We start from the raw sequence: 19,489 nt of genomic DNA on the forward strand, positions 1-19,489 counted from the left end.
CAACATCCACAGTTTAGGTCAGCAGAACACCATCCGCACCATACAGTGTTGACAGTGAACTGCTTCTCCTTCCTGAGGCGGCGGATGGTGGTCCAGAATCGCTTCGAAGCTGTCCGGAAGTTGTTTTCCATGGCTTCCCCGAACTCCTCCCTTGTCCGAGTTTTTGCCTCCGCGACCTTGAATGATTATAAGTATAATTGTAAGTTTTTATTATTTTTTCCATTACTTTTTTTTTTATAGCAATGACAGCTTTGTGTTATTAGCATGAACCTTTTAAGGCTGTCCAATAATTATGTTTTAAGTCAAATACATCACAGTTTGAAAACTGAACTAACGATTAATCACAGGTGAAACCTTACGTGAATGACTAAATGATTTGTAGACAAATGTAACTTTGTTGTCGGAATGAAATCCAGGAATGTTTTTAAATATTTTACCTAAATGTGTGTCTTTTATTTAAACAAGACATGTTAACAGTTGTATCTAAAGTTTTAGAGGATGTATTTTAAATATATTTAGTTTTATCTTAAGTTCTTTAAGGATGTCATTTGGAGTGACATTTGCCAGCGAGACCACCAGTTGGAGTCTCCTCACTCATTTTTGTACTGTCGTGTTATTGTTCTAATGACGCTCAAGCAGCTGTTCTATCCAAACGTGTTTCTTATGTAGACAAAGCAGCAACAACATGTAACAATATATCAACTCTTTATTGATCAACATGTAACAATATATCAACTCTTTATTGATCAACATGTAACAATATATCAACTCTTTATTGATCAACAACATGTAACAATATATCAACTCTTTATTGATCAAACGGCACAATTGTCCTCCAACATAACTCAAACCCAGTGACGTGCGGTCAGGGGAGGCAGTGCCTCACCTGTGATCATGCAAAGAAATAAAATATATAATGATAAAATAATTGTAATTGTTAGTTTTTAATTTTCATTTAGCTTCACCAATTTGGATTATTTTTTCTTCAAAATCGCTGAATTTTCACAATCCCTCGTAAACTTCTCTGTCTACCGTGCGGCCAGGGCGCGTTCTTGTCTGATGTGTTGCTGAGCGTTTAAAACGGCAGAGAAAAAAGTGAGGCAAACAGTTCTCGTGTCTCACTAAAGGGGCACTCATGATCAGAGACATACAGTGGCGTAAGGGAATAAAATGCCGCAGCGAATAACATGTTTTGTGTGTTGGTTGACCCATCAAAATGGCAGAGAAAAAAGTCTAAGGTGAGGCAGACAGTTCTCGTGCCTCACGATAGGGGCGGGGCGCTCATGATCCTCAGCGGGTAACTGCCGCAGCGATTTATTTTTTCCGCCTCGTGCACACCGACTTTCAACATGGATGACTACATTTCCGCACTTAAACCGTTTTCTAGAGTGGAGTTTTAAGCGAAGCAGGAGATAATTACTAAAGGAAAACCAGCGCCGGAGCTGAATGGTTTGTTTCAATCAGCAGGACGGAAAGTTATTCGCGCTTTCCAAATAGAGTGGTATACTTAAAGTCTGGCTTTGTGGTTGTTCGGCAATAAAACCGCCTTTTCTGCTTTCCCAGTGGGCACCCGTCCTTAGTTCAACGTCGAGGTGACGTTGAAATTACGTCGCGACGTCACTCAACCGTATCCCGACCAAATCACAACCAACTGACCCCTCCATATGTGGCAAATCTGGTTTGTTTTCATGATTGGGGGACATCGTCGTTTCAACGTGTAAAATTCAACTTGCCAAACATTCTGCCCGCGCATCGGCCATTTGCGACGGTTTTCACCACACACACCACCTAGCGCATCACAGCCAAGCTTGTGCGCATGCGTGCTGAAATACTTCCTTTGAATCCAGCAACCAGAACGAAGAGCAAAGATTTGAATTTGAAATCGAACTATTCCACTGCAAAGAAAACCAGACGTCCATAAAGATTCAGGTTTGTACTTTGGGATAATAATGGTTATTTATATCGGTATAATTTTGACCCTTTCACATGAGGGATGCAGGAAAACAAAAATTTATCTCACGCCTATTCTCAACGGTGTTTTTGACTGTATAAGAGGTTGACGAGATGAAACGTGGAGGGAGGGTATATGGTTTTTCTTTCTGAGCAAACTTTTTTTTTCTCCCCAAGCAGAAAACTTAATTTTTTCCCCACCTGCCCAAAAGCAAACAATTGTTTTTCCAGGCTAACACAAAACAAACATTTTTTTTGGGTGCTGTACCCATTGTCTTTTACAGCCGCGCCAGTCACTGCGTTAATTTACTTCCTTTTGATTTGGATCTTCAAAACACCCGTCTGGATGGCAGTTAGGTTTTTCTAGCTCAGTTTAATGTTAATTTAAAATGTTGCCAGTCTATTTTAAGTACAGGTACTTTTTAATTAGTTTGACTGCAAGGCTTTTGTTGTCTCAAAAGGCAAGTCCACGGGTCGCCCATTAAAGGATCCATGTAATATTAAATGTTATTATCTTTACTTATTTTTTTATTTTACTGATAACGCCAGTACTGCGATTACAAGAGCTTTTGTCAAGTATTGAAACTTCCAAATGTTTTCCCTGTTGACCTGTTGGCCAACATGTATACTAAAATATATGACAATAAAATATCCAGACAGATTTTGTATGTACAACTTTAACTGAAACTAACTGACTGTGGTCACTTCCAGAATTTCAGCGTAAAGTCCTTTACCTGCTGACCAACATCCGCAACAACATTAAGCAGCTGGGCCAAAGGTACGAGCCGGAGGACTCTTCCTTCCATGTGCAGAAATTGGAGACAGTGGAGGAACTACTCGACCTTGACGAGTTGATAAAAACTCAACCAGGGAAGAAAGATTTGCTGGTAAGTAATTATAACATAATTGTGTAGCTGTTTTTACACCGGAAATATTACTGTATTTAGGTAGAAATTTCAGGTTATGAAATCGTGGACATAAAACATGTATAGATAAAACAGGCCCTATACTTGAATGTATGTATGTGTTTGCCAGCCCCTTCCCCCAGTGTATGCTAAACTTTAGATAGATTAGATAGTACTTTATTTATTCCGTACGGAAAATTAAAAATTTTCAGCACAATCCCATCTATATTTGCAGACAGCCAGGCTGTCAAAGATTGGTGGATATGACATAAAGAGCTGTTTAAGCACCATCATGGACAGGTACTTCCATCTTTCTCTTCATATATTTTAAAAATAGGTGATGTAAGACCCAATTTCTAATCTAATAGTGCTAGATGGGGAATTATAATAATGCAAAATTCCGTACTTTTTGGCCTGCATGTATGACTTGCGTGTTCAATTTCAGGCTCATGACAAATGAATTAATGTCCAATCTGAGCATGAAGGGGAGGGGGGGAAAAACTGGCTTTGCCAAGATGAAGCTGCTCGATGTAGTCACAGGTGAGTTTGTGTGTGTGTTTAATAATTACATAAACTTGATAGAGATAGGGATCACTCCGTATTGCAGTTACTTGTAAACAAGTATACTCTGAATATTGCACAAGATCATAATATTTGGGTAAATCACATGCACCCTTAATTAATTTGTATTCTTTTTGCCTGTTTACAGCTAGTGTCTTGGATACTCAGAAGGGAACCGAAAGGATGGTCCATGATGCCATAAAAAATAAACTCAAATATGCTCCTGGACGAAAGGGAGGAATAGGATGTGCATCACAGGCTAAATAAATAATAATATTGATTGACATTATCGATTTTCTTTGTACTTAATTTTAAATTTGCATTAACAGGATTCAGCCTGGAGCTGTATATGCACTCTGTTTTGTTGTCTTTAATTGTATTGATAAATTGGTTGATATTACGTTGATAATTGGTTCGTTGATATTGGGTTGATCTTAGGTTGAAACTGAAAGTTGAATCAACGTTGAAACATTGACGTTGATTCTACGTCGGTATTTAAACGTTGATCCAACTTTCATTTTCAACCCAAATCCAACGTTATTTCAACATGGGAAAGTAACGTTGTTTCAACGTTGATTAAACGTCTCTATTAGGTGGAAACTGAAAGTTGAATCAACGTTGAAACATTGACGTTGATTCTACGTCGGTATTTAAACGTTGATCCAACTTTCATTTTCAACCCAAATCCAACGTTATTTCAACATGGGAAAGTAACGTTGTTTCAACGTTGATTAAACGTCTCTGTTAGGTGGAAACTGAAAATTGAATCAACGTTGAAACATTGATGTTGATTCAACGTCGGTATTTAAACGTTGATCCAACTTTCATTTTCAACCCAAATCCAACGTTATTTCAACATGGGAAAGTAACGTTGTTTCAACGTTGATTAAACGTCTCTGTTAGGTGGAAACTGAAAGTTGAATCAACGTTGAAACTTTGATGTTGATTCAACGTCGGTATTTAAACGATCCAACTTTCATTTTCAACCCAAATCCAACGTTATTTCAAAACGGGAAAGTAACGTTGTTTCAACTTTGATTAAACGTCTCTGTGCCCACTGGGTTCCTTGCCTTCTTTTTTCAACCTGTGGAACTGTGTGGACTCAAATGGGATTTTGTGACCTAAAGAATTTGCAAAAAACCCTCACCAAACACATTCAAAGCTTGGGATGACGAGGATAGACTTTGTTTTGGATGAACAGCGGCGAGTCAACATCAGTGTCCACAATGCTAAGGTAAAAGAGAACCGAGGGGTGTTAAAAGATGTCAATGCGACATGCTTCCTCGCCAAACAGCAGCTCGCATTTCGTGGAAATGATGAGAGTGGGAGCTCTGCTAATCGAGGCAACTATGTTGAACTCTTAAGACTTTTAAAACTGAAGGAAGTGAAGGAGGGCTTTTACCAGAAAGTGACGGTTATTTTTATCCAGAAGGACCGGCGCATAGACCTCATTTATAAGGTAAGACAGCATTTACATAATTTTTGTTTAGTTTTTAATGAAATTAACATTTTGTGGGCGACAGTTTGTACGTGTAAAGAATGCAGAAATGAAGCATAACCCTTAAACTGCTGCCAATCAAATGGCAAATAATCTGTGCGGCGCGCTTAAAGTATATTTGTAAATCTGATTCTGATTACGTCAGTGCCTCACCAGCTATATACCTAACCGCACGTCACTGCTCAAACCTACTTCCTGTTCCTGTATACAGCACTAACCATTCTGGGTAATGTAGTATATAAACATTTACTTCCTAGTTTACATGTATTTATTTAACATTTATTCATCAAGGGTAAAACAATTAAGAACATATTTACATTTACAATTCTGATCTAGGAAAGAGACCGCATTTACATGTTAGAGATGTTGAAGTGGGAAGATAATCTCTCAATGTCTGTCATTTACCAAACAAAAATTAACGCTATAGATCGTTAACAGTTCAAAAATGCTCTTGGCATGCAAGGATAAATGTGTTGGAACATAAAAGTTAGAATAATTTGTCAGGCTTGTAACACACAGAACAATAACAAAACATCCTGCGTCTTCATTTGCTGCTGCTCTTCTCACCCGCACACTTATGTATCTCAAAGTACAATTATTAGGGAATCTTTCATCACACACGCACACACTGCAACTAAATGGTTTCTCTTGAGTGTGTGTCTTTTCAAAGTTCGACGGTCTATGAACTCTTTAAAACCGTCTGAGCTGATAAAAGGATGTTTACCAGTCTGCTTTCTGTTCTGCATTATCAATAATGCCTTCTCTGTGAATGGTTTGTCTCCAGTGTACTTTAAGAGTCTTTGTATAAAACCTTTACTACAGACTGGACAGGAAAATGTTTTTTTTTTCCTCCGGTGTGCATTTTCAGATGACTTTGTTGTGTAAAACATTTATCACAGACGGGACAGGAAAAGGGATTTTCTCCGTGTGCAATCTTGCGTGTTTTTTCAGATTACCATTTCGTGCAAAACCTTTACCACACACTGAACAGGGAAAGGGTTTTTCTCCAGTGTGCATTCTTGTGTGTCTTTTTAGATCACTATTTTGTGTAAAACTTTTGCCACAAAATGAACAGATAAATGATTTTTCCCCAGTGTGCATTCTTGTATGCATTTTCAGATGACTATTTTGTGCAAAACCTTTGCCACAAATTAAACAGGGAAAGGGTTTTTCCCCCGTGTGCATTCTTGTGTGTATTTTCAGATCGCTTTTCCCTGCAAAACCTTTACCACAGACTGAGCAGGAAATGGGGTTTTCTCCAGTGTGCATTCTTGTGTGTCTTTTCAGATGACAATTTTGTGCAAAACCTTTACCACAGACTGTACAGGAAAAGGGTTTTTCTCCAGTGTGTGTTCTCATGTGTATTTTCCGATAACTACGGTAACTAAAAGTTTTGTCACAGTGAGCACATGTAAAGTGTGTGTTTTCAGCATGACATGTCTTATCGTCAGAGTCTTCTTCATCATCAGTGTCAGGAGAGTGAGACGTTGTGTCATCACTATCTGATAGTGGAGCTAAGATCTTGTCTGTTTGAGATCCCCCACAGTGGTCTCCATCAGCTTCTGTTATGTGATGTGTTGAGCTGCTGCTTGGAGGCTCCGCCTCTCTCTTCTCCTCACTTTCACTTTCATGGCTCCTCCTCTTCCTCTTTACCATACTAGTGCAGTGGCTCATTGTCTTTTTTAATGTGTGGGGGCTGTGACACCTCTTCCCTTTTAACGCAGAGGACTGTGCCCAATCTTCCTCAATGTGAGGGGATTGTGACTCAACTTTAATTTGAAGGGGCTCTTGCTCTACCTCTACAAATTGAGGGGGCTGTGGATCCTCATCGTCCTCTTTAATTAGGGGGGACTCTGGCACTTCAACTTCCACAATGTGAGGGAACTGTAACTCATCTGCGTTAATTTGGGTTGACTGTGGCTCCTCTTCTTCTGTTTTGAAGTATGGGGGCTGTTGCTCTTCCTCTACAAATTGAGGCGGATGTGGCTCCTCATCGTCCTCTTTAATTAGGGGGGACTCTGGCACTTCAACTTCCACAATGTGAGGGAACTGTGACTCATTTGCATTAATTTGGGTTGACTGTGGCTCCTCTTCTGTTTTAAAGTGAGAATGCTGTTGCGTCCCTTCCTCTATATATTGGGGGGGCTGTTCCTCTTCTCTTTTAATTCGGGGGGACTGCGGTGCCTTGTTCTCTTTAAACGGAGGGGACAGTGGGTCCTTCTCTTGAATATGTGAGAGGTATGGCTCCTCCTCTTCAATGTAGGGTTGTTGTGGCCCCTCTGTGAATGTCCACTCCTGCTGCTCAGGGAGAGAATGTTCTCCAGAGATGTCTGCAGGACACAAATAGACAAAAACATGCTTTAGAAAAGTTCAGCTTTGCTCAGTTAAATCAGCATATTTTCTGATAATGTCTCCGATAATCTCATCAGTTTCCACATTGACATTCAAGATGTCATAACCACATTGTATACCAGAGAGTAACAGAAGCATTAGAAGTCATGAAAAGACCCCAAATCAACTCTGCAGTAAAGCCTTATATACATGCAAGACAGCGGCTCGTACACCCAAAAAGACAAAACGATACAGGACAAAAAATAATTGATGAAATCCTGTAAGAAATCAAATGTGGGAGAGACAGAAAGGACAGTCAAGACAACACAAAAAAGAAAATAACTTTTCATAAGGAAACCAAAAGCAAATCATCATTATCCATGCGTTTGTTATGTCTCGTCTCGATTACTGTAACATATTATTTTCGGGTCTTCCCATGTCTAGCATTAAAAGATTACAGTTGGTACAAAGTGCGGCTGCTAGACTTTTGACAAGAACAAGAAAGTTTGATCATATTACGCCTGCACTGGCTTCCTGTGCACTTAAGATGTGACTTTAAGGTTTTACTACTTACGTATAAAATACTACACGGTCTAGCTCCAGCCTATCTTGCCGATTGTATTTTACCATATGTCCCGGCAAGAAATCTGCGTTCAAAGGACTCCGGCTTATTAGTGATTTCCAGAGCCCCCAAAAAAAGTCTGCAGGCTATAGACAGTTTTCCGTTCGAGCTCCAGTACTCTGGAATGCCCTCCCGGTAACAGTTCGAGATGCTACCTCAGTAAAAGCATTTAAGTCTCATTTTAAAGCTTATTTGTATACTCTACCCTTTAAATAGACCCCCTTTTTAGACCAGTTGATCTACCGTTTCTTTTCTTTTTCTCCTATGTCCCCCCCTCCCTTGTGGAGGGTGTCTGCTCCAGTGGCCATGGATGAAGTACTAGCTGTCCAAAATCGGGACCCAGGATGGACCGCTCGTCCAGGGTCGGGACCCAAGATGGGCCGCTCGCCTGTGTATCGGTTGGTGACATCTCAATTAGCTTTAAATAATGACAAATAAGGAAGCAACACCACAAAAGTTTGTTACAACAATTCCTCCTAAAAGTCACGCACGCTGCGTTGGTTTGAAGTGAAGTGAGGCAATATAATCATTCATAAAGTTGCTTTGAAGCAAGATAGCATCCGCTGTGACTGACAGGTCTCTGTTTTCCATCGGACGTCACTCTTTTGCTCCGCCGCGTTTGTGTGTCAAACACATCTTGCTTAAATGTGTTTCAGTTCATTCTGTCTCTTGACTAAAACTGGGCATTACATTTGTTCACTAAGTCTTTTTAATTAGACAACACACACCATACTTAAACTGGTAGCCGTTAACAGTCAATATGGTTTCTGGTCAGTCACTCAAATACGTCCGTGTGCAAAATAAACACAAATAATTTCTATTGTTACAAAGTGCACACCCACATAACATGGTAATTGTATTATATTATATATTTGATCTGCGATAAGTTGGCGACTTGTCGAGGGTGTACCTCTCCTTCTGCCCGAATGCAGCTGAGATAGGCTGCAGCACCCCTGCGACCACGAAAGGAATAAGCGGTAGGAATGGATATATTTGATATGTATTTTCCCCACTAATTACATAAGGGTAATGTACCAATAAATTCTTAACGATATACATCCCTAATCACAGATAAGTTATAAAGAGGCTAGATTTGACAAAGACAATGTCACTTAAGACTGTAAAATTCTCTGTATATCAACTAGGCTTGTACATTTTTTTTTTAACATTTGTATTAATGCATCTTCAAAACATACAGTGCAATTTGGATGTAGTTCACATTTAATTTTTTTTTACCCCACCTTACACACATTTAAAAGCCCAGTATTACTAGTTCTATAACAAAATCCCTCCGAAACCAACAAAAAGGCCTCTTAGTTTAACAAATATAATTGTAAGATTGGAAATCTCACATAAAATAAAATGACAAAGAATAAGTGTGAGTAAAAATAAATGATTGAGAAAATAAAATAAAATTCTGTAAATCTTAAAAAAAAAAAAAAAAAAAGCATCAGGAAAAAATATTGCTAATAATGAAAATGGAGTGAAGAGACCAAATCCAAAGAAACAAAAGTTTTAATTGAGAGAGAACTACTTGTACATGCTGCTCAACTTCACCTAAAAAAAAGCGATAAAGAGCTGCTCGCATCGTGACCATCACCTCCGCGGCTGAACCCGTGTTAAAAGTACCTTTAGACCTTGCAGTTTGGTGTTCAGTCACGCACAGCTGGGGAATTGGAAGTTGGGGGCGGTCAGACAAGCGCAAGAGAACGGGATCAGGATCAATTGGGGAGGTCTTACTATACTACCTCGACAGGTGGGAGCTTCTCAAAATGTTGATGGATTGTAGACCTTATCTGCGCACCCTCGGAGAGAACTTAGTGTTCTCTAGCTTCAGGAGAAATACAATTAATTGCGGCGGCGTGATCATTCCGTGTCTGCCTATGTTGACATAAATCAAGTGATCTGCGGTTTCCTCGCTTCCCTGTGCCATGTATGTTTATTCTACAAACCCCGTTTCCATATGAGTTGGGAAATTGTGTTAGATGTAAATATAAATGGAATACAATGATTTGAATATCATTTTTAACGCATATTCCGTTGAATGCACTACAAAGACAACATATTTGATGTTCAAACTCATAAACTTCATTTTTTTTTGCAAAAAATAATTAACTTAGAATTTCATGGCTGCAAGACGTGCCAAAGTAGTTGGGAAAGGGCATGTTCACCACTGTGTTACATCACCTTTTCTTATAACAACACTCAATAAACGTTCGGGATTTGAGGAAACTAATTGAAGCTTTGAAAGTGGAATTCTTTCCCATTCTTATGTTATGTAGAGCTTCAGTCGTTCAACAGTCCAGGGTCTCAGCTGTCGTATTTTACGCTTCATAATGCGCCACACATTTTCCATGGGAGACAGGTCTGGACTGCAGGCTGTATGTGGCTTGGCATTGTCTTGCTGAAACAAGCAGGGGCGTCCATGAAAAAGACAGCGCTTAGATGGCAGCATATGTTGTTCCAAAACCTGTTTGTACCTTTCAGCATTAAATGTGCCTTCACAGATGTGTAAGTTACCCATTCCTTGGGCACTAATGCACCCCCATACCATCACAGATGCAGGCTTTTGAACTTTGCGTCAGTAACAGTCTGGATGGTTTGCTTCCCCTTTGGTCCGGATGACACGATGTCGAATATTTCCAAAAACAAATTGAAATGTGGACTCGTCAGACCACAGAACACTTTTCCACTTTGCATCAGTCCATCTTGGATGATCTCGAGCCCAGAGAAGCCGACGGCATTTCTGGATGTTGTTGATGAATGGCTTTCGCTTTGAATAGTAGAGCTTTAACTTGTACTTACAGATGTAGTGACGAACTGTATTTAGTGACAGTGGTTTTCTGAAGTGTTCCTGACCCCATATGGTGATATCCTTTAGAGATTGATGTCTGTTTTTTATACAGTGCCGTTTGAAGGATCGAAGGTCACGGTAAATAAATGTTGGTTTCTGACCATGCCGCTTACGTGCAGTGATTTCTCCATATTCTCTGAACCTTTTGATGATTTTATGGACCGTAGATGTTGAAATCCCTTAAATTTCTTGCAATTGCACTTTGAGAAACTTTGTTCTAAAACTGTATGACTATTTGCTCACGCAGTTGTGGACCAAGGGGTGTACCTCGCCCCATCCTTTCTTGTGAAAGACTGAGCATTTTTTGGGAAGCTGTTTTATACCCTATCATGGCACCCACCTGTGTCCAATTAGCCTGCACACCTGTAGGCCGTTCCAAATAAGTGTTTGATGAGCATTCGACTTTATCAGTATTTATTGCCACCTTTCCCAACTTCTTTGTCACGTGTTGCTGGCATCAAATTCTAAAGTTAGTGATTATTTGCAACAACAAAAAAAGTTTATCAGTTTGAACATCAAATATGTTGTCTTTGTAGCATATTCAACTGAATATGGGTTGAAAAGGATTTGCAAATCATTGTATTCCGTTTATTTTTACATCTAACACAATTTCCCAACTCATATGCAAACGGAGTTTGTATATCGCAAATTGTGCATCTCACATCTATAGCAAGGGTGTCAAAAGTGTGCCCTGGAGGCCATGCGGCCCACAGCTAATGTTTTAAAAGCCCACGGCACATTCTAAAAATACTATTAAAATAAACAAAATCATATAAAAGTGAAGTAAAAAAGCTTGAAGGTTAAATGTCATTTAGAAAAAGTTGCTGTTTTTTTTTTCTTTCAAACTGTCATTGCTCAAAACATAATATTGAATCAAAATCAATGTTATTATGAATTATTGACCTATTCAAGATTCCGATTACTTCACATCAAATATTCCACTAAGAAAAATGTTTTTGGTGGAAGATTTTGCAAATTTGGTAAATAAATAACGCAAAAAATTATATTTTGTTGTTTTCTTACTGTACCGAAAACGAACCGAACCGTGACCTCTAAACCGAGGTATGTACCGAATCAAAATTTTTGTGTACCATTACACCCCTAGCAGATGGACCTGTAAATCAAGAGCTTCGCATTCTGGCTCAGCTCCTTCTTCACCACAACAAACCGGTGCAGTGACTGCATTACTGTCACTGCACCACCAACCGCAGTCCAGAGCTGAAATAATTACTCGAGTAACTCAATTACAAAATATATTCGAGGAACCCTTGCTGCCTCGAGGCATCGTTATTTTTATTTTTTTACGCCATTTTGCCTCGTTAATGTCCACACGAACACAGATACTTAATAAATGCATACTTATCTCTGCGTTTAGGCCTCTAGAAAACACGCAGATGCATGCTTTTGTCTTTCAAAATGCCGACTTTGCACAAACACTAGCCAAAGTGTAGAGATCCAAAACTCTCTGCTTAGCGTATGAGTGTACACGGCACACACGGATACTTGTAATGATATCAAGGTCGTACGCTGTCATTTCCAAGCTCAACGACATTGTCTTGCTGCCTTTAAACACATTATAAAAGAACTTAATGTATGATTGAACATAAACATGCAGCTATTTTCACACATTAATAAAAAGACACATCAAAATGGGTTTTGATGACAGTCAGCTGTTTGACAGGATTGCTGTCAAACTTCCACTTGATGGAACAACTTTGACAAGTGCCGTATTTTTCGGACCATAAGTCACAGTTTTTTTTCATAGTTTGGCCGGGGGTGCGACATATACTCCGAAGCGACTTACAGTGGGGCAAAAAAGTATTTAGTCAGCCACCGATTGTGCAAGTTCCCCCACTTAAAATGATGACAGAGGTCTGTAATTTCCATCAAAGGTACACTTCAACTGTAAGAAACAGAATGTGGGAAAAAAATCTGGGAATTCACATTGTAGGAATTTTAAATAATTTATTTGTAAATTATGATGGAAAATAAGTATTTGGTCAACCATTCAAAGCTCTCACTGATGGAAGGAGGTTTTGGCTCAAAATCTAACGATACATGGCCCCATTCATTCCTTCCTTAACACGGATCAATCTTCCTGTCCCCTTAGCAGAAAAACAGCCCCAAAGCATGATGTTTCCACCCCCATGCTTCACAGTAAGTATGGTGTTCTTGGGATGCAACTCAGTATTCTTCTTCCTCCAAACACGATGAGTTGAGTTTATACCAAAAAGTTCTATTTTGGTTTCATCTGACCACATGACATTCTCCCAATCCTCTGCTGTATCATCCATGTATCCATTTTGGTATAAACTCAACTCGTCGTGTTTGGAGGAAGAAGAATACTGAGTTGCATCCCAAGAACACCAAACCTACTGTGAAGCATGGTGGTGGAAACACCATGCTTTGGGGCTTTTTTTCTGCTAAGGGGACATGTATCATGTGATTTTGAGCCAAATACGCCTTCCATCAGTGAGAGCTTTGAATGGTTGACCAAATACTTGTTTTCATCCATAATTTACAAATAAATTATTTAAAATTCCTACAATGTGAATTGCTGGATTTTTTTTTACATTCTGTCTCTCACAATTGAAGTGTACCTATGATGAAAATTACAGACCTCTGTCATTTTAAGTGGGAGAACTTGCACAATCGGTGGCTGACAAAATACTTTTTTGCCCCACTGTATGTGTGAAATTATTAACACATTACTGTAAACTATCAAATAACATTATTTATCTCATCCGCGGTAGAGACGAAGAAAATGTCAGCAATCGTCACACACACGTCAAGCAATAAGAATTTGGCGGGGGAGGGTCATGGCAGAAGTGCATTGTGGGTCATGGAATTTAGCTGCTATATGCTACTGCCGTAGTTATTCAAATTGATTATTTCATCGTTGGCGGTAACTAATAAAAACTGTGAAGGGCTGACCAAAAATTGGACCGAAAAGGAAATCATGTAGTGCAGATTACAAGCTGGACGTAGTGAAATATGCAGCAGTAAACGACAAGAGTAAGCGGCGCATACCTTTGGAGTTGGCAGAGTTGTTTAGAGGAGACATCGAGGAAGAAGATTTCATCGGATTTATCGATTACGAGTGAAAGATTGTTTGGTAAACGTATAGCATGTTCTATATGTTAGTTATTTGAATGACTCTTACCATAATATGTTATGTTAACATACCAGGCACCTTCTCAGTTGGTTATTTATGAGTCAAATAACATACACTAATTCAGCCTGTTCACTATTCTTTATTTATTTTAAATTGCCTTTCAAATGTCTATTCTTGGTGGTGGATTTTATCAAATAAATTTCCCCCAGAAATGCGACATACTCTAGTGCAGGGGTCCCAAAAATGCGGCCCGCGGGCCAATTGCGGCCCGCCAGACGTTATTTTGGGGCCCACCCTTTGATATGACAATTTAATGTATGTGCGGCCCGCGAGTTTAATATGAACAGAACTTGACAGCGTCATACTTCCCAACGTTCCCAAATTTCACGGGAGTCCTCTTAATATCAGGGTATCCATTCTCTGGTAATCCCTGCCGATTTTTACCCAATCAACAATACTCAGGGGGTGCCGCAATGGCACTGTTCTTAATGCCCTCTGAATCCTGTAGACAGCGTACAAGCCTATTTGATTGTTACATTAGGCTGAGCAGTGCACATGTGTGATGTTGCAAGACATATTTGGTCAACAGCTACACAACGTCACACTGAGGGTGGCCGTAAAAAAAACTTTAACACTGTTACAAATATGTGCCAGACTGTGAACCCACACCAAACAAGAACGACAAACACATTTCAGGAGAAAATCCGCACCGTAATACACCAAAAAATCAACAGAACAAATACCCAGAATCCCATGCAGCCTGACTCTTCCGGGCTACCATACACACCCCCGCTACCACCAACACCCCACACCCCCATCCTCCCTACTTGCGTCGGTTGAGGTTGTGTATATTGTAGCCCGGGAGAGTTTGGGCTGCAAGGTGTTCTGGGTATTTGTTGCCTTGTGTTTAAATTGTGTTAGGGTGCGGATGTTCTCCCAAAATGTGTTTGTCATTGTTGTTTGGTGTGGGTTCAAAGTGTGGTGCATATTTGTAACAGTGTTAAAGTTGTTTATACGGCCACCCTCAGTGTGAGCTGTATGGCTGTTGAGTAAGTACGTCTTGCAGGCACTAACGTTGTTCTGCACAAGTCTCGCACAACATGATTAAGAGTTGTTACTTTAGTTGTGTTATGTGCGCAATGACGAGTTGTAGAGCACTAGTTCTCTTATAGATGGTACGCTATGTGAAGGTTTGCCAAGTGTTAAGTGAGATTTATCAAAAACATTCTAAAAGATAGCAGTCAGTCATAAATTCTTAAAATATTTATTGGATAACACTTCAACAAAATATGAATGTAAGTTCATAAACTGTGAAAAGAAATGCAACAATGTAATATTCAATGTTGACAGCTAGATTTTTTGTGGACATGTTCCATCAATATTGATGTTAAAGATTTCTTTTTTGTGAAGAAATGTTTAGAAATAAGTTCATGAATCCAGATGGATCTCTATTACACTCCCTTAAGAGGGCACTTTAAGTTGATTACTTCTATGTGTAGAAATCTTTATTTAGAATTAAATTACTTGTTTATTTTTCAGCAAGTTCTTTAGTTATTTTTACATCTTTTTTTCCAAATAGTTCAAGAAAGACCACTACAAATGAGCAATATTTTGCACCGTTATACAATTTAATAAATCAGAAACTGATGACACAGTGCTTTATTTTACTTCTTTATCTCTTTTTTTCCAACCAAAATGCTTTGCTCTGATTAGGGGGTACTTGAATTTAAAAAAAATGTTCACATGAGGTACATGACTGAAAAAAGGTTGAGAACCACTGTTGTAGGGGACGTTAACAGCAGTGCAGTCACGGCAGCCCTTAATAATGTCGGCCGAGTGGAAATTGGGACAAATTTGGGAAAATGGTTACACCGGTAGATTGTCGGCAGGTGCACTGAAATTCAGGAGTCTCCCGGAAAAATTGTGAGGGTTGGCTTTCCTGCCTTAGCAATGCTAGGGCGGGAAAGCCATTCCCTGAAGGTAAATTCATTAAAAAGTGCATTTTAGATTTTTTAAAGGGGAACATTATCACCAGACCTATGTAAGCGTCAATATATACCTTGATGGTGCAGAAAAAATTATTATTTTAACCGATTTCCAAACTCTAAATGGGCTAATTTTGGCGAATTAAACGCCTTTCTGTTTATCGCTCTGTGGTGATGACGTCAGAATGTGACGTCACCGAGGTAATACAGCCGCCATTTTCATTTTCAACACATTGCAAACACCTGGTCTCAGCTCTGTTATTTTCCGTTTTTCCGACTATTTTTTGGAACCTTGGAGACATCGTGCCTCGTCGGTGTGTTGTCGGAAGGTGTAACAACACTAACAGGGAGGGATTCAAGTTGCACCACTGGCAAGATATCTTCCGCCAGACCCCAGTGAATGTGCCAGAGTGTCTCCACATTTTACCGGCGATCCTAAGACAGACATGGCACAGAGATGTATGGATAACCTGCAGATGCATTTGCAACGATTAAGTCAACGAAATCACAAAGGTGAGTTTTGTTGATGTTGTTGACTTATGTGCTAGTCAGACATATTTGGTCGCAGCATGACTGCCAGCTAATCGATGCTAACATTCTACGCTAATCGATGCTAACATGCTATTTACGCTAGCTGTATGTACATTTGAAACTAGATACCCACATTTAATGCGAAACAAACACTTCCCAACCGACGGATTTAAGTTGCTCCAGTGTCACAAGATGCGAAAGTCCTGATCGTTTGGTCCGTACATTTTACCGGCGATGCTAATAAGGCAGCCATGCTATGGGCCACTTCATTAGGTACACCCATGCTATGGCCGAATAGTGTCAATAGCTATTCGCTCAATAGCTTCAATTTCTTCTTCAATTTCGTTTTCGCTATCTGCCTCCATACTCCGACCATCTGTTTCACTATATGCATAATCTGTTGAATCGCTTAAGCCACTGAAATCCGAGTCTGAATCCGAGCTAATGTCGCTATATCTTGCTGTGGTAACCACCATGTTGTTTGTATTGGCAGCCCTGTATGACGTCACAGGGAAATGGACAGTCGCATCGCTTTTTTTAGGGATATTCCGGGAGGTGTAAAATTTTGAAAACATTTTTGGAAAAACAAGCCACTTAAAACTGATTTTTATTGTTTTTAACCCTTTTGAAATTGTGATAATGTTCCCCTTTAAGGTTATGTCTTTGTTGCAACGCGGCACATTTGACTCCGTTTTCAGAGAAAAAACGCACGTATAAACGTAACGGACAAAAATATCTCAGGTTGGTTTCATAATGGATCAATGTAGCCGGGCCCAATAAAAGGTATATAAATCTATTTACCGGAGACCTGAGTGACGCTTTAGTATAACTAAACGTTATGAAGGTACTGGAATATTTAATGCTATTATTCAGAGGTAGCTTAAAGTGAATCCTTTATTATTCACAACAGAAACGTGTACTATAGCTGATCCAGTTTTGATCTGATGAGTTACATTTCTGTGTTATTGGTGTATTCTGCAACTCCAATGTCCATTTATTTAATTTAGCTTTTTTTTTTGATGTGGTGGCGTATTTGTCTTTTACGTCAGAAATTATTAATTAAATCAACTGGTTATGTATTGAGTTACATGTAAATGATGCTACTCTGTACATTCATAATATGGTTTCTCTCATTTCAGAAAGAAACAAGGCAGCATTGGACACTTGGTACAACGGAAGGTGTGCACACCACGGCAAGCGGCTGCACTGACTGATGCTATCCTGAATATGTTGCTAACTGACATGAGGGGACTATCAATGGTGGAGGATGAAGGTTTTAGACAAATGATTCACGTCCTCAACCCTGCTTACACTCTTCCCTCGAAGAACCATTTTACCAAACTGATGGAGAGGAAGTACAAGCGGACATTCCATGCAGTTGTAGACTGACATAAAAGCCACCCAGAGCAAAATTGCTCTCACTACCTTGGCGATACATGCCACTACATTGGAGAGAAATGGAACATGAAGTCAATCTGCCTTACGACCATGCCACTAGAAGAAAGGCATTCAGCATCCAACATTACAGAATGGTTGGAATCGGTAGTAGCCAGGTTTGAAATTCCCCTAAGCAAAATTATTGCTATTGTGCAGGACAATGGCGCACTTTCTAAAAAAAACAACAAAAAAAACATTTTTGTAACACTTGCCTAGTTTTATTTGGCAAGTCGAAAGGACATGGTGGCAGAACAATTTCCATTGTGGATCATTAAAGTTTGTGTAAGTATGCTGTTTTTTAAAATAAAGTATTGGAAAGGATAGAAATGTAGTTTGTCTCTTTTATCTGATTATTAATCAAAGTAATAATCGATTATCGAATTAATCGTTAGTTGCAGCCCTACAATATAGACTACATTACACATGTACTATATCACTTTTTCCGTGATTAAATGTTGTATAATTCCACGAGTTTTGCAGCAGCACGCGCACGTCCGTGCACTTAATATAGGCACTCAAACGTGCAAAAGGGTTTTGCTAGTGCGTGATGATTTTAGAAATAAAGTAAACTTCACTACACATGTAATACATCACTATGTTGCTGAACACGTTATAATTCTATGAGTGTTGGGTTTCAACAGCATAGGCGTGAATACGCTTTTTAATAATGTTCCCAGAATTGTGTGTACGTGCAGGCAGGTTTTAAAGATAATGTACATCTAAAGTCGATCAAAATAAACATAATAGGAAGTGTAATGCCACCAAGTCAGATATCGCTGCTTTTCTCAGGCTACTGATTGGACAGCAGGTGTAAGCGTTTGTGTGTTGACATAAACAGTTTTGAAACTACACTTGTGTGTAGATTGTTTTAAAGGGGAACATTATCACAATTTCAAAACGGTTAAAAACAATAAAAATCAGTTCCCAGCGGCTTGTTGTATTTTTTGAAGTTTTTTTCAAAATTTTACCGGTCCTGGAATATCCCTAAATAAAGCTTTAAAGTGCCTTATTTTCGCTGTCTTCGAAACCACTATCCATTTCCCTGTGATGTCATACAGGGCTGCCAATACAAACAACATGGCGGTTACCACAGCAAGATATAGCGACATTAGCTCGGATTCTCAGCAGCTTAAGCGATACAACAGATTACGCATGTATTGAAACAGATGGTCGGAGTATGGAGGCAGATAGCGAAAACAAAATTGAATAAGAAATTGAAGCTATTGAGCGAATAGCTATTGACGCTATTCGGCCATAGCGTGGGTGTACCTAATGAAGTGGCCCATAGCATGGCTGCCTTATTAGCATAGTCGGTAAAATGTGCAGACCAAACGATCAGGACTTTCGCATCTTGTGACACTGGAGCAACTTAAATCCGTCGATTGGTAAGTGTTTGTTTCGCATTAAATGTGGGTATCTAGTATCAAATGTACATACAGCTAGCGTAAATAGCATGTTAGCATTGATTAGCGTAGCATGTTAGCATCGATTAGCTGGCAGTCATGCCGTGACCAAATATGTCTGATTAGCACATAAGTCAACAACATCAACAAAACTCACCTTTGTGATTTCGTTGACTTAATCGTTGCAAAAGCATCTGCAGGTTATCCATACATCTCTGTGCCATGTCTGCCTTAGCATCGCCGGTAAAATGTGCAGACACTCTGGCAAATTCAATGGGGGTCTGGCGGCAGATTTCT

The 19,489-nt window shown here is 39.4% G+C and overlaps 1 protein-coding gene across 1 annotated transcript in view; it reads right to left on the minus strand.

Annotated features, from left to right (window-relative positions):
* Positions 1-688: 688 nt before the first annotated feature.
* LOC133554366 (zinc finger protein ZFP2-like) overlaps positions 689-19,489 on the minus strand; it is a 30,265-nt gene continuing 11,464 nt past the window's right edge. Inside the window, exon 2 of the mRNA XM_061903009.1 lies at positions 689-7,244. Within this exon, the coding sequence (XP_061758993.1) occupies positions 5,779-7,244 (1,466 nt within the window). The 3' untranslated portion in view covers positions 689-5,778. The remainder of the gene's footprint in view (positions 7,245-19,489) is intronic.

The sequence above is a fragment of the Nerophis ophidion genome, linkage group LG06, assembly GCF_033978795.1.
Source record: "Nerophis ophidion isolate RoL-2023_Sa linkage group LG06, RoL_Noph_v1.0, whole genome shotgun sequence".
Lineage (NCBI taxonomy): Eukaryota > Metazoa > Chordata > Actinopteri > Syngnathiformes > Syngnathidae > Nerophis > Nerophis ophidion.